Below are 14,058 nucleotides of genomic sequence, written 5' to 3' on the forward strand. Positions count from 1 at the left end.
TTATTTTAAATGAATAACTATTATTTTATTTTTCAAAAATTTTTTTACTGTTATTATTTTTATATTTGCTAAATAAGTACCTTGTAATAAACTTTAATTAGTTAAATTATTAACTTTGAAAATAATTTTCAAAATATTTCTTACAAAATCAGTCAGCATCTAAATATAATCAAAAAGCTTATCAAATATTCTTTTATTATTATGATTTATAGAAATTATTAATTTTAATAGTAAATCAAAACATTTATTTTGAAAAGGAAAAACAATTATTTTCAACCAAAATTAAAATTTGGATTACCTGTTATGAAAATCCAGATATAGAAAAGGAATATAAAATTAAAAAGTAAAAAACAAAGTAAACATTCTAAATGATATTTTTGTTAATTAATAAGTAAAGAAACATTTTAGATAATACCTTTTATGGTTTATTTGAAAATTACATTAAAAATGTTTGTTAAAAATATTGACCCACCTTTATGCGCGATTTATAGTCTTGTATATTTAAGCACGGTAGGATTTCTTTTAGAATCAATAAATTAATAATTTCTTAAATAAAGTCGTAGTAATTACTATTTTAATTAAATATTAAAATTGCATCAATTATCTACAAATATTTCCCACTATTTTTAAATTTAATGTTAATATTTAGTTAAGTAATTTAGTTATGATATAAATATATAATAAATATTTAAAATAAATCATTGAAGAAAAATTTAAAAATAGTTTGTATTTTATCAAATAAATTAATTCATTCTTTAATTAAGAATTCAATTACTATTTTATAAGAATTTTAATTACTTATATTCGAATTCATTAGCCAATTATTAGCAAAATTTTATAAGAAATATTTAAAAACTTGAGAAAAAGAAGAATGATTAATTAAAAGATTCATTGAATGCTGGTTATAAGATTTATTTTTTATATACCTTTCAAACCTTTTTAAAAATATCTTTTCATCAAAGCATTATTTATGATTATGATTTTAATTATAAAGATTCAAAACACTTTAGCGGGTTTTTTAAATTATTTGTTTATCATTCTGAGAATTACAGTCAAGGTAGATTTTCATTATTGTTTTATTTGATTAATATTATAAGTCTTCCTCTTAGACGTTTTTTTATTTTTTAATTGGTGTTATCTCAAATAAGTTGAATATGAACCTCTTAAAAGTAGACATTAGATTTTTTACAATGTTATTTTTTTACAATTTAATTAAGTTAAAATTACATTAGTGGCTTTTGGAGCTTACATTATCTAATTCAATTTTCTAATTATCTTATTTCTATTTTTAGAAACTTTCATCTATTTAAGTTGGATCATTGTTTGATTTTTAATTATTATTATTTTGCTGATTTTCCTATTCAAACTAATTAGAGTAATTATAATCTAATAATTAAAAAAAATCTTCATTCTAATAAATGTACTGACCATTGTAGTCTTAATAGTTATCGGATTATTAGCAAGATAGCTCATCGCTGAATCTAAAATTCTCAAAAGGAATTTATTAGGAAGGTAAGTTATAATCTATCAAAATACTATTATTATTCATCAAATTTTAGTTGTTGGTTTGTATTTACTCTTAATTTTAGTTTAAATAACTACATTTGTTCTAATCAAATTCATAATTTTTTTATGAAAAAATACTATTTAAATCCTCCTACTTTTCAAAAAGTATTTGTTCTTATTCTTCTTATTAATAATTTAAATACTATTAATTATTCTGCTTAACTTTATTGGATTTTTAATCTTCATTGCTTGGGTTTTAATTAATTTATTCATTATATGTTTCGTATTATTTTCGTTCTAAAAAGTTTATTTACAACTAGTTTATTTCGATTTATTATTATTACTGATTCAAATTTACAAAAGAAAACAAATCAATTTTGGTATTTTTTTCTAATTAATTAGTATCTTCATTCACAATCAAATGGTGATTCTCTGAGCTATTGTTCAATTATATTTCATCTGATGGGTCTTCTTAATTTGGTTTCAAACATTCATTTTATTTTTAGCTTCGAAGAATTCTTTTAGGTAGAGATTATAGCCTTTCAAGCATTTTATGATTCTTCTCTTCTTTTTTTTATTTTCTCTCTTACTTTTTCATTTTCATGCTTTCATTGACTTGATATTTTTTACAAGTAGTTAAGCTATCACGCGTAGTATTAAGATCGTAGTCATTATCAGAGGCTTTGCTATAGAAGCTAGAAATACCTTTATTATTTTATTTTATGTGTTACTAATTTGTATTTTCCTCAAAAATTATTTGCTAGGTGCTTTCATACATAGATGAGCTTTAAGATCTCATTGAAGAATATAATTATTTAAAAAGTTTTAACACTTTTAATTTTTCAATTTTGTTAATTGATTAATAAATTTATTAATTATGATGCTAATGATGGTCTGATTTTCATTAGAACTAATTATTATTAAAATCAAAAGTATATAAAAAGCAAAAGGTTCTTCTTACAAAAGTTAAAAAGCAAAAAGCCTCTTCATACAAATAGATTTACAAACTTTTTCAATTATTTTTATCAAATTAATCATGTGTTTATTAATAGAATTCTAAATATCTTTTTCATTTTACTTTAAAATTTAGTTTGAAGCTCCTTTAGATTTTTCAATTTATGCTTTTATGTTTACGAAAATAGCTAATTAATAAAATATTTTCCATTTTATACTATATTTTTTTCTGTAATTTGCAATTTGATAGGAGTATTTATCAAATGAACTAAATTAGAAATAAATAAATACTAAAAATCTAAACATTTTTTAACGTAAATAGAACTAGCTATGAAAAAAACTTGAAGACTTCAATAATAACTTGCTAGATTAAAATAATTTTTTGTTTGCTTTTATTACATCAAAAAATAATAAAACTAATATCTTCATTTTATTCTTGAAATTTTTATGATATTTAAGGCTTTCGTGTTAAATGGTTTATCTAAATTAATTATATAAAGGAATAAAAAGTGACACTTGAAGTAAAATACCTTTGAAGATTGTTTAACTTTTATACTCTAAAAGTAGGAAGAAAATTTACTAATTATCAAAATTAAATAGTTTTCAGATTTAGTGACAGTGTTTTATTTGTTTAATTTATTAAATTTTTTCTAATCGCATTTTTTAGTATTAACAATTTTGTAATACAAATGGCTGCATATAATTATTTTGTTTGTTTAAAAAGTTTATTTACCTTATATTATCAAACATAATATAAAATAGGTTGCAATAAATTAGTAATATCTAATAATCATCGTCCACTAAACACCAAAAAAATATATTATTGATCTTTCTTTTTGCAATCTTTTTTTAAGTTTTTGCCAAAGTTAAAATTTAATTGTGTAAGCTATTTTACAGAAAATTTAAGATTAAGTTAAAAGAAAATCTATGAATTTATTTTTATTCATTTTATAAAAAATAAATATAATTCTACCAAAAACTGTGAACAAAACTAATAAATATGCACTCATCTTTAACTTTACATACTATAAATTTAGAAATTTCAAGTATTAAATCTCTAATTTTAAGAAATAATTTCTTTTACTTTTCTTCAAGTTAGTTTTTTTATATGTTGAAATGCGGAAAAAAGGAAAATGTTTGCTGATATTATTTTGTATTTTTTAGATTATTTTAGTAAAAAAATTTCTAAAACCCAAATTGAAATTTTCCTTCACATAAAGCAGCAATTTTTTTTTTGGTCTATTAGTAATTATTTTTCGTCTCAGAAGCTTAAATTAATTAAAGGAAATCATTTAACTCTTAATTGGATCAACTGTATATAAAGAAAGCAGAGATTTCTTATAGAAATTATTAATTAGATTAATAAAATCTCTTAAGGTAATTCACAATTATCTAAATATAATAAATTTCACAAAATCCTAATTTACTTTTTCTCCATAAATTTTAAAGTTACAATTTGTCTTAAATATATTATCCATCCATCTCTATTTAAAATATTATTTCATTGTAAAATAACATAAAATGTAAATAAATTAACTTCAAATACTTCCATTCAGAAAATTATTTTTTTAGGCTCTTGATATAAAAAATAATATTTAATAATTTATTATTATTTTAGAATAGAATATAAAATATTCTTTAATTACTATTTTAAAATCAAAATTTATTCAAAATTCATTAAAAAATTATTAAAAATAAAACATAATATATTTTATAATTATTATCTTAAAATGTTATTATATTCAAAAATAATGTATAAAATCGCTTCTCATTAATTAGCATTCTTCTCTCCAAATTAAAAAGTGAATTTTGGTGTTAATTTTGGTAAAAAATATGTTTAAATGTTATTATTTATGAACCTATTTGAGAGATTATATTGTAAATAAATTAATAATTTACTGATTAGCATAGCTTACTAATAATTATTAATATCAAGCTTAGTAAGCTTATCTGAAGAAAAAAGATAACTGCATAATAACAGTTTATGGAATTTAGGGAAAAAAAATTATAGAGAAATCAAAACTAACTAATGTTAATTACTAATATTTTGTTTTTATTTCCCAAAACCAGATGAAAAAAAAGGAATTTTTAGCCATAAATAAGAAATTTACCTTATTTTTAAAATAATAAATAAGTAATTTTAATTTTTAAGTAGTTATATTTATAGAGAGGTTGCTTGTAAGAATACGAATAACTTAAAGGTTAAACATTATTAAGGCAAATAGCATAGCTAACTAGATGTAAATTAATCTTATCTGTATTTGTATATTTTAAAAACCTATCAATCAATGTTTGAGTTAAAATATATATTACAAAATAAATGACCTTTTAGTTATCTATTATACTTGGGCGTTGCAGTTATCTCTAGTAAATTTAGTAAGGAGGCCGCTTTTATGCTCTCATCTATCTGTAGATATCTTTGAACCATACTGAAGATGACTTTTCTAGCCGTTCTATATATATTGTGTCTGCTTTTTTTGTGAAAATACTTTTCAGTATTTCATGTATATTTAGATCACTAATTTACAAGTTTGCTCTGTAAATGCGCATTTTTAGTTTCTCAATAATAATTATTAATTTTATAATATCTACTATCTTAATTTTCATTCTCTATCTCTGGGAAGCGCTTTTATATCACTTCATTGCATTCTTAATTGTAAGGCTTATAATTTCAAGGGCATCTTTTAATTCGATCTAAGTAGAGCACATTATTAAATTAAGAAAAATATTAATATTGTTTACCATTCTTATCTTACAACTAAAAAAGTAAGTTAATGATCAAATGACCATTCTTAGCGGAAAATCACAAAAAGATGGTATCACAGCAACTCTGGGTTTGAGGGAATTTATCCTATAGAACAGGACCCGTTTTATTCAATAAAAATAAATAAATATTAACTAAAGCAGCTTTATTAAATTTTTGGCAGATTTTTTTCCTGAATTTCTTGATTTATTTAATAAAAGGGACCTAAATCTGATAGAAAATATCTAGACTTTAATTTAGAATGTAAGAACTAAAATCAAGACTAAAGAGTGCAGGCTTTTTATTATAAAAGGCACTTTCTATAACTCAAAAGAATAAACAAAATAAATGAAACTCAAGAAGAATTCTTAATATATATAAATCAATTTTAATATTTATATTTAACTTACATTTTATCTTTCTTGACTGCTTCATATTAAACATCTTCAACTCAATATTTTTGTAAAATATAAATGAATTATAGACATTTAAATTTTTTTGTCTAATTTAGGAATTAATTCTACAAACTTTGAGTTTATCTAATTTAAAATTATAATATCTAAATATATAAATTAGTTTTAATAATTTAGAATTTACTTAAAAAGAAATATAAAAAAAATTTTTAATTGATGTATTTGAAAAACTAACAACAAAAGTAAAATTTTATCGTTTTTATGACAATAATATTATTAAAATCGAAATAAACATTTTCTAAAAATTTGATTCTATGGATTTTTATAAAATAAAATAATATAAATATAACTTATTGAAAATTAAATTGATTTGAGAAACAAATAAACATAATTACATGCATACATACTTACTTTATTATAAGAAGTTATTGCTTTAATACAAAAAAAACAGATACTATTTGATTTTGATTGTAAATAGTCACAATATTTCTATTTAGTCTTCAATAATAAAAAGATTATAATGTCATACAAATAAAAAAGTATATATTTTAGTAAAATTAACAAACTTTAATGTTGAAGATGATTTGATAAATATTTATGCAAATTTATTTTATAATTCAACTTTACAAGATTTCTTTTCAAAAAATGCTTTTTTCAAGCAAATAAAAAGGTTAATATTGTCATTAAAGTTAAACTCATGAAAAGCATATTACTGCCCGTAGTAATTGTAACAACATTTGTACCTGATTATGCACCAGAACTAGAACTATGACTAGGACTAGGACTAGAATCTATATTTGTGCAATCTTGACTGAAATCATAGGAATCTAGGCAAAATTCTCTAGCATTATTAGCATTTTAGTAGCTTATATAGCATGTTTAAGAAAAAGATTACACAAAGCAGTTATACCATAAAGTAGCATCATTAATAGTTTAACATTAATTAACTCCACATTCTAACTACCATATTGCTTAATTATAGCAATTCAAATCTTATTAGCAATATGTATATACACAAGAAGTAAAGGAATCAGAGAAATTAGTGCAAGATAAAGCAGAGGAAACAAGAATTAGCAATGAAATCAATTTATAAGTTCTCATTTTCTTTTTGTTTTTCTTTTAATTATTTTTACTTTTTATTTATTTATTTTTTTTTAAATAATTATGAAAACAAGAAAGGATATAAACTATTTATATTTTTTTTTTTTAAACATTTTTACAAAGTAGATTCTTAAATTTCTCTATTTTATTAAATATTTATTCACTTGTATAAAAAAAATATTATAGATAATTTTAAAAAATTTGTTTTAGTATAATTAATTAAATTATTGAATTAGTTCTGCTAATTACTAAATATGATAAAATATTTAAATAGACTCTTTTTTAACAAAAAACAAATCTATAAGCAGTAAGTCATAAAAATTTATTCATTTAAAAGTATTTATGAGTAAAGCTGGAAAATAAAACTGAAACAAATTTATTGATACATAAAATATAAGTGTATTTTTGGTTTTATTTAGATAATTCTCTTTATTTAAAATTTTGATATAGATTTAATTAATTTATTATAGCTTAATTACTTACTATAATCACCTGATTTTATTTATGGTGATTTAACTTATATTTAAGCATTATAATTCATGAATTAACTTTTAAATGATGGCTTGTAACACATTATTATCATTAAGATTAGAATAGAAAAATATTTATCATATAAATATATTCCATAAGAAAGATTAAATTGATTGTATGGATAGAATAAAAAATTAAATATCATTTGAATATTTAAAAATTAATAACCAAGGTAGGTATTCAATAAAAGAAATATTTAATTTAACATTCAAAGCATCAAAATGAGCATTTTTTACATAACCCTGGCTACTTCCAAAGTTTAATTATTAACCCTCCTGTTTATTTTTCTCAAAAGAAAATAAATTTTTAATAAAATGATATTTCAATTTTTACTTTTTATAGTTAAGTAAATACCTGAAATAAAATTTTACATCAATATGTATGATTACCTTTTCAATATTATTTATGTTAATTATTAATATAGATTAATTTACAATAAGTCTCTTTTTTTAAATATCACTTTATGTTAGTTCATGATAATTTGTTATTTATTCGAATTTACGTCAGTGCATAATTAATTGATCTATTCCAATTTAAATCAAAATTTTAAATGATAGCGATTTCATAGAAACATAAATAACCGAATTTAATTTTTTTATTCTTTTAATAAACAAATTAGATTTATATTTTAAAATTTCTCTTTTTAAAGTTTTGAGTAATTGTACAACAAATATTCATTATTCGATAAAAAAACTGAAAAATAATACTAAAAAATCAAACAAATATTTTTAATATAACACAAAAATGTCTTTTTATAATAAATAATAGTTAGTATATATAATATCCTTGTCTGAATATTTTAAATTAAGTCATATGTATTTCATGATAAAGTTAATCCTCAAAAAATAAAAATAATTTTTTTTTGAAACATAATAACTTCATAGTTTGTTATTTATAATCAAATTAAAATTATAATTTTAAATTTAAGAATTATTTTTGACATCATTATCTATCTAAAATTTATCTTTTTTAAAAACTAAAACAGGGAAAAAACAAAACAAAATAAAATAAGAAAAGCAGAGTAAGTTAGATATGCTTATTTATATAAGTAATCCTAATAAAAATCATGTAAGTTAATATTTAAAAAAAATTATATATTTTGAGTAGTATGTGAATAGTTTTAAGCTTAAAATAGCAATAAATGAATACAAAAAAAATTTTTTAAACTTAAATCTCTCCTGATTTAGGTATTTTGAAGGTTAATTATTTAAAATAGATTTAGAAAAACATTTATAACATAAGATTAAAGTTAATTTTGATAATCTTTCTTTATTATAAAAACATAATTTTTCACTTAAAAAAATACCAGGAGTACTCAAATATAAGGAATGTAAAAAAAATAATTATTTTTAAAAAATTCTTTCATAAAAAATTCAAAAAGAAATTTTTTGAAAATTAAATTGATTTGAGAAATAAACATACATACATACATACATACATACATACATACATACATACATACATACATACATACATACATACATACATACATACATACTTACATACTTACTTTATCATAAGAAGTTATTGCTCAACTTCAAATAAAATGAGAGCATTTTATTTTAAATAGTCACAATTTATTTATTTAGTTAACATAATCATCAAATATAAAAAGGCTATAATACCATACAAATAAAAAAGTATAAATATACACAAACTTTATTTTTGAAGATTATTTGATCAATTATTATGCCAATTTATTTAATAATTCAACTATAAAAGATTTGTTAAAAACAAACATGGTTTTTTCAAGCAAATAAAAAAATTAATATTGTCATTAAAGTTAAACTCATGAAAAGCTTATTACTGCCAGTTGTAATTACAACAACATTTCTACCTGAACCTGGTTATGAGCCACCATCAGTTACATTTGTGCAGTCTTGACTGAAATCATAGGAATTTAGGCAATAGTCTCTAGCGTCATTAGCAACACCGTAGCTTACTTAGCATGTTTAAGAAAAAGATTACACTAAGCAGTTATACCATAAAGTAGCATCATTAATAGTTTAACATTTATTAACTCCACATTCTAACTACCATATTGCTTAATTATAACAATTCAAATCTTATTAGCAATATGTATATACACAGGAAGAAAAGGAATCAGAGAAATTAGTGCAAGATAAAACAGAGGAAACAAAAATTAGCAAGGAAATCAATGTATAAGTTCTCATTTTATTTTTATCTTTCTTTTACTTTTAATTGGTTTGTTTATTTGTTTTTTTTATTAAATAATTATGAAAACAAATAAGAAAAGATAAAATAACTAATTAAAAATATTTTTTTAAACATTTTTACAAAGTAAATAAATTCATAAATTTCATTATTTCTTAAACCTAATAAATATTCACTTGTAATAAAAGATAATTTTGTTGAAATTTGTTTTAGTATGATTAATTAAATTATTGAATTAGTTCAGCTAATTACGAAATATGAAAAAATATTTAAATAAATAGACTATTTTTTTAAAAAAATAAATCTATGAGCAGTAATTAAAAGTAATTTATTCATTTAAAAGTATTTATGAGTAAAACTTAAAAATAAAAATGAAGCAATTTCTTTGATAAATTTAAAATAATTATAATTTTGGTTTTTTTCATAATTCTCTTTATTTAAAATTTTGATATAGACATAATTAATTTATTATAGCTTAATTAATATAATCACCTGATTTTATTTATGGTGATTTAACTTATATTTAAGAAATATAAATTCAAGAATTAATATTTTGTTTTAAAATGATTATTTGTAAAATTATAATCATTTATTTATAATAGAATATAAAAAATATTTATCAGATAAACATATTCCACATATTATATAAATTGATTGTATGGATATAATAAAAAAATAAATATTTAAAAATTAATGACCAAGGTATTCAATAAAAGTAATATTTTATATTCAATACCAAAAAATCAAAAAAAGCTTTTTTTTTAAATATTAAAATATAATGAGCATTTTTTTATAACCCTGGTTCTTTCCAAGATTTAATTGTTAGCTCTCCATTATATTTTTCTAAAAAGAAGATAAATTGTTAATAAAACAATATTTCCATATTCACTTTTTATGATTAAAAATAAATACCTGAAATAAAATTTTACATCAATATGTATGGTATGGTTGATTATATTTTGAATATTATTTATGTTAATATTTGATATAATTTAATTCATTAAGTCTCTTTTTTAAAATATTAGTTTATGTTAATTCATAATAATTTGTTAATTAATTATTCGAATTTACGTCAGTAGGCATAAATAAATAAATAATTAATCTATTCCAATTTTAAATAAAAACAAAAAATTAAAGCAATTTGAAATAAACAAATAACTGAATTTAATTTTTGTATTATTCTAATAAATAAATTAGATTTATTTTTTTAAAATATCTCTTTTTTAAAAGTTTTGAGTACTTGTATAATAGATATTTATTATTTGATAAAAAAACTTAAAAATAATACTAAAAAATCGAATAAATATTTTTAAAATAACACAAAATATCTTTTTAATATAAATAATAGATAGTATATATGATATCATTGTCTCAATATATTAAATTAAGTCATATGTATTTTTTGATAAAGTTAATACTCATAAAATAAATAGAGTTTTTATAGGAGTATAATGACTTAACATAATCAAATTAAAATTATAATTTTAAATTTAAGAATTACTTTTGGCACCATTATCTATCTGAAATTTCTGTTTTTTAAAAACTAAAATAGGGAGATAAAAAAACATAATAAAATAAGATAAGCAGAGTATGTTAGATATGCTTATTTATTTATAAAAGTAATCCTTAAAAATCAAATGTAAGTTAATATTTAAAAATTTTTATATATTTTGTATAGCATGTGAATAGTTTTAAGCTTATAATAGCTGTAAAAATAAACTAATAAATAAATAAAAAATAATAATTTTTAAAACTAAAATCTCCTATTGATTTCAGTATGTATATATTATAAAAACATAATTATTCACTTAAAAAAATAGATTATTTTAAATAATCTAACAAATTTTTTAAAATAAAAAAAGCTTGCTGCTCATATACTGATTCGTATGCTTGAATTTAGAATTTACAGTAATTTTTATTTATTTATTTATATCTTTTGTTTAGTTTTAAAATGATAAAATAAAACTTTTCAATAAAATATTTTTTTATATTGAAATTTACATTAAATTAATAATAAATTGTTTTGTAAGAATGGTTAGCTCAAATCTAATAAATAAAACACTTTGTTAGCTTTAAACAAAATATCTGATTAAAGATAGAACCAGTAATATTAATTAATTATTTTGATTATTTTTAGATCCTTTAATAAATTATTTCTAATTTCTAAAAAAAAGGACTTAAATTATTTGTATATTATGTATGTTGTATGTATGTAGTTTTTTAAAAACAAATTTTTAAAAAATCATCATAAACTGTCTTCATATAAATCATACATTATTTACTAAGGATTGTTTATTAAATATTATGATATTTAATTATTAAAAACAGCGCAATGGGCAATTACTTAACTAGATTAGCAGAAATAATTATTATAAACTAGTTAATGTTTTTTTATCTTTTTTGGTATTAGCTTTTTTAAAGTTACTTTAATTGGAATTATGGTGTTTAAAAGCTTACTATAAAACTAACTTAAGCATATTTTATTTGTGTTAATTTCTGGTTTCATTTTTATTGTTATTTCTCGCACATTTGGTACTATATTTTCTGCCAAAAGAATATTATTTAATTTTGGTAAAGAAATATACTCAAATACTATCTTTTAATAGCTATTTTTTAAGAAATATCTTTAATGATAGAACATTACTTCTTGATTATTACTTGTTTCTTCTAAAAAAATTGCACATTACTTAAAATTATACATCAAAAAGCTGAGTATTTGATTTTAATCTACATTAGAAGTAATAAAAATCTATTTAAGATTTGTGTATTTTTATTCATTCTATACCAAATTTAAGAAATCATATTATGACTCTATTTCTACTACTTCTTTCTTATTAAATTATAATTTTCTTATTTCTTAATATGATTAAAATATTATAAGCAAATAGCTAATAGCAGGCATAATCAACAGTTCATAATTATCATATATACTGCTGAGATCTTCTAATCTAAAAATATAAATGAAGAATACTTAAAGAGTTCTCAACAGCAGCAAATAAAAATACTAAACTTTAAAATATCTGCTAAAGCAGGCTACGTTTTTAACCATAAATAGTATAAAATTATTCATGCTTATATTCTTTTGGATGACTTTGCGGTCAATAATAATTCCAAAAAATGTTAGACCTAAAAAGCTTGATTTATTATAGCAGGCGAAAGCAAAAATAAGAATGAATTTAATCAGGAATATGATAATAATTTAATCTACAGTCATCTATAAAAAACAAAAAATATAGTAACTCACTTAAGCTATACAATGTATAAAGTTTTTGAGCAAGATTTTTGAGTACTTTAATATAAAATCTTCAAAAGGTCTATGAGTGTCTTCATAAAAAACGTTAAGTAAGATATGAGTATTTAAAATAACTAAAAAGGCTAAAAATATAGAGAATATGACATCTTTTATAATGAGTTGCATAAACATCAGAAGTATGCTTTGATAGAGGGAAATTAAATAAATAATTAATTAATAATTGATGGTAATTAGTTTTTTATTATAATCTTATATTTATTTAAAACCCAAAACCACTAAGATAATTTATTAAAGTTATTTTTCTTTGTAAAAACAGCCTTTTTCATTCAATAGCTTATTGTAAAGATAGAATGTAGGAATTATATATATGAAGGTAAACATCAGTAGATTCTGATTGAAATACTATTAATTAATTATTAAAAGAAATATATTAGATTTAATATTGATGATATAAAAAAATCTACCTAAATATTTAGATAAAATAGTGCTACTTAAAGAAAAAAATTTTATAAAAAGTATATGTGAAGAAGGATCTTAACTACTAATTCATATATTTTACTCTTTATCAAATATACCAAATCCTATTTTCTTTGCATCCTCTAATTTAAATTTAAACTCTTCTCATCTTCAAAGCTTGTGTTTTATGAAGCTAAGGTCTCTTATTCATTGACGTAAATATCCTTTTTTATAGAAAAATATACTTTAGATCATCACATTATCTTTCAGTCATATTAATTTTCTTAAAATGAGTTTAAAAATTTTTTTAACGCTATTTTAATTATCAAATTTTGAAGATTTAAAAGAGAACATTGTGGGAAAATTCGTATTATATATTTATAAAAAAGTATTTAGATTTACATATTGATGTTTATCTTTGTTTTTTAAAGGATAGTTTTGTATAGTTTTCATAACTTTTTGACTTTTGTGTTATTTATTGACTATCTAACTTGTTTTTTATTAATTTATGATCTATTATCAATTTAAATATTTATAAATCAAAAGTCTTGTTTTGTGGTAAAAATAAAAAGACTACGATTGAAATGATTAATATTAGAAGTAAGTATTAACTTTTTTATTGGTAATACTAAATTAGATGTAAAGTTATCATTGAGCTATTACAAAAATTTTTATATTTTTAAAACTAAGCTTATTAATTTTATAGATATTTTAAGATTCAATATGAAGAATATAAAATAAATTATGCTAGAATGTAAGAATAAACACTAGACTTTAAACTAAAAATAATTATTATAAATGTATTTTTACATAAAATTTGCTTTATTTTCTTTTGCATCTTGTTACTTCGTAAAGATAAAAAGTAGTATAATATTGGAATTCAATAGAATAAAAAAATTGACCTTAAAATTTTTTAAATAGCTAGT

At 19.5% G+C, this 14,058-nt stretch overlaps 4 protein-coding genes across 4 annotated transcripts; all 4 read right to left on the minus strand. All coding sequences in view use genetic code 6, as the record gives it.

Annotated features, from left to right (window-relative positions):
- Window positions 1–748: 748 nt before the first annotated feature.
- TTHERM_00770850 (hypothetical protein) lies at window positions 749–2,305 on the minus strand (the record flags this gene model as incomplete). Its single annotated transcript, XM_001013877.2, has 1 exon — window positions 749–2,305. One exon carries the CDS (start codon window positions 2,303–2,305, stop codon window positions 749–751), a length of 1,557 nt encoding a protein of 518 aa, XP_001013877.2.
- Window positions 2,306–6,270: 3,965 nt separating this feature from the next.
- Window positions 6,271–6,717, minus strand: TTHERM_00770870 (hypothetical protein; the record flags this gene model as incomplete). Its single annotated transcript, XM_001013878.1, has 1 exon — window positions 6,271–6,717. The coding sequence occupies one exon, from the start codon at window positions 6,715–6,717 to the stop codon at window positions 6,271–6,273; it is 447 nt and encodes a 148-aa protein (XP_001013878.1).
- A 2,279-nt stretch (window positions 6,718–8,996) lies between these two features.
- On the minus strand, window positions 8,997–9,422 carry TTHERM_00770880 (hypothetical protein; the record flags this gene model as incomplete). Its single annotated transcript, XM_001013879.1, has 1 exon — window positions 8,997–9,422. The coding sequence occupies one exon, from the start codon at window positions 9,420–9,422 to the stop codon at window positions 8,997–8,999; it is 426 nt and encodes a 141-aa protein (XP_001013879.1).
- A 1,803-nt stretch (window positions 9,423–11,225) lies between these two features.
- On the minus strand, window positions 11,226–13,650 carry TTHERM_000770889 (transmembrane protein, putative). Its single transcript, XM_012797080.1, has 3 exons — window positions 13,535–13,650; window positions 13,141–13,356; window positions 11,226–13,078 (listed from the first exon to the last, which is right to left on the minus strand). The coding sequence occupies exons 1-3, from the start codon at window positions 13,583–13,585 to the stop codon at window positions 11,669–11,671; spliced, it is 1,677 nt and encodes a 558-aa protein (XP_012652534.1). The 5' UTR covers window positions 13,586–13,650; the 3' UTR covers window positions 11,226–11,668.
- Window positions 13,651–14,058: the final 408 nt, after the last annotated feature.

This window comes from Tetrahymena thermophila (assembly GCF_000189635.1).
Source record: "Tetrahymena thermophila SB210 genomic scaffold scf_8254670, whole genome shotgun sequence".
Lineage (NCBI taxonomy): Eukaryota > Ciliophora > Oligohymenophorea > Hymenostomatida > Tetrahymenidae > Tetrahymena > Tetrahymena thermophila.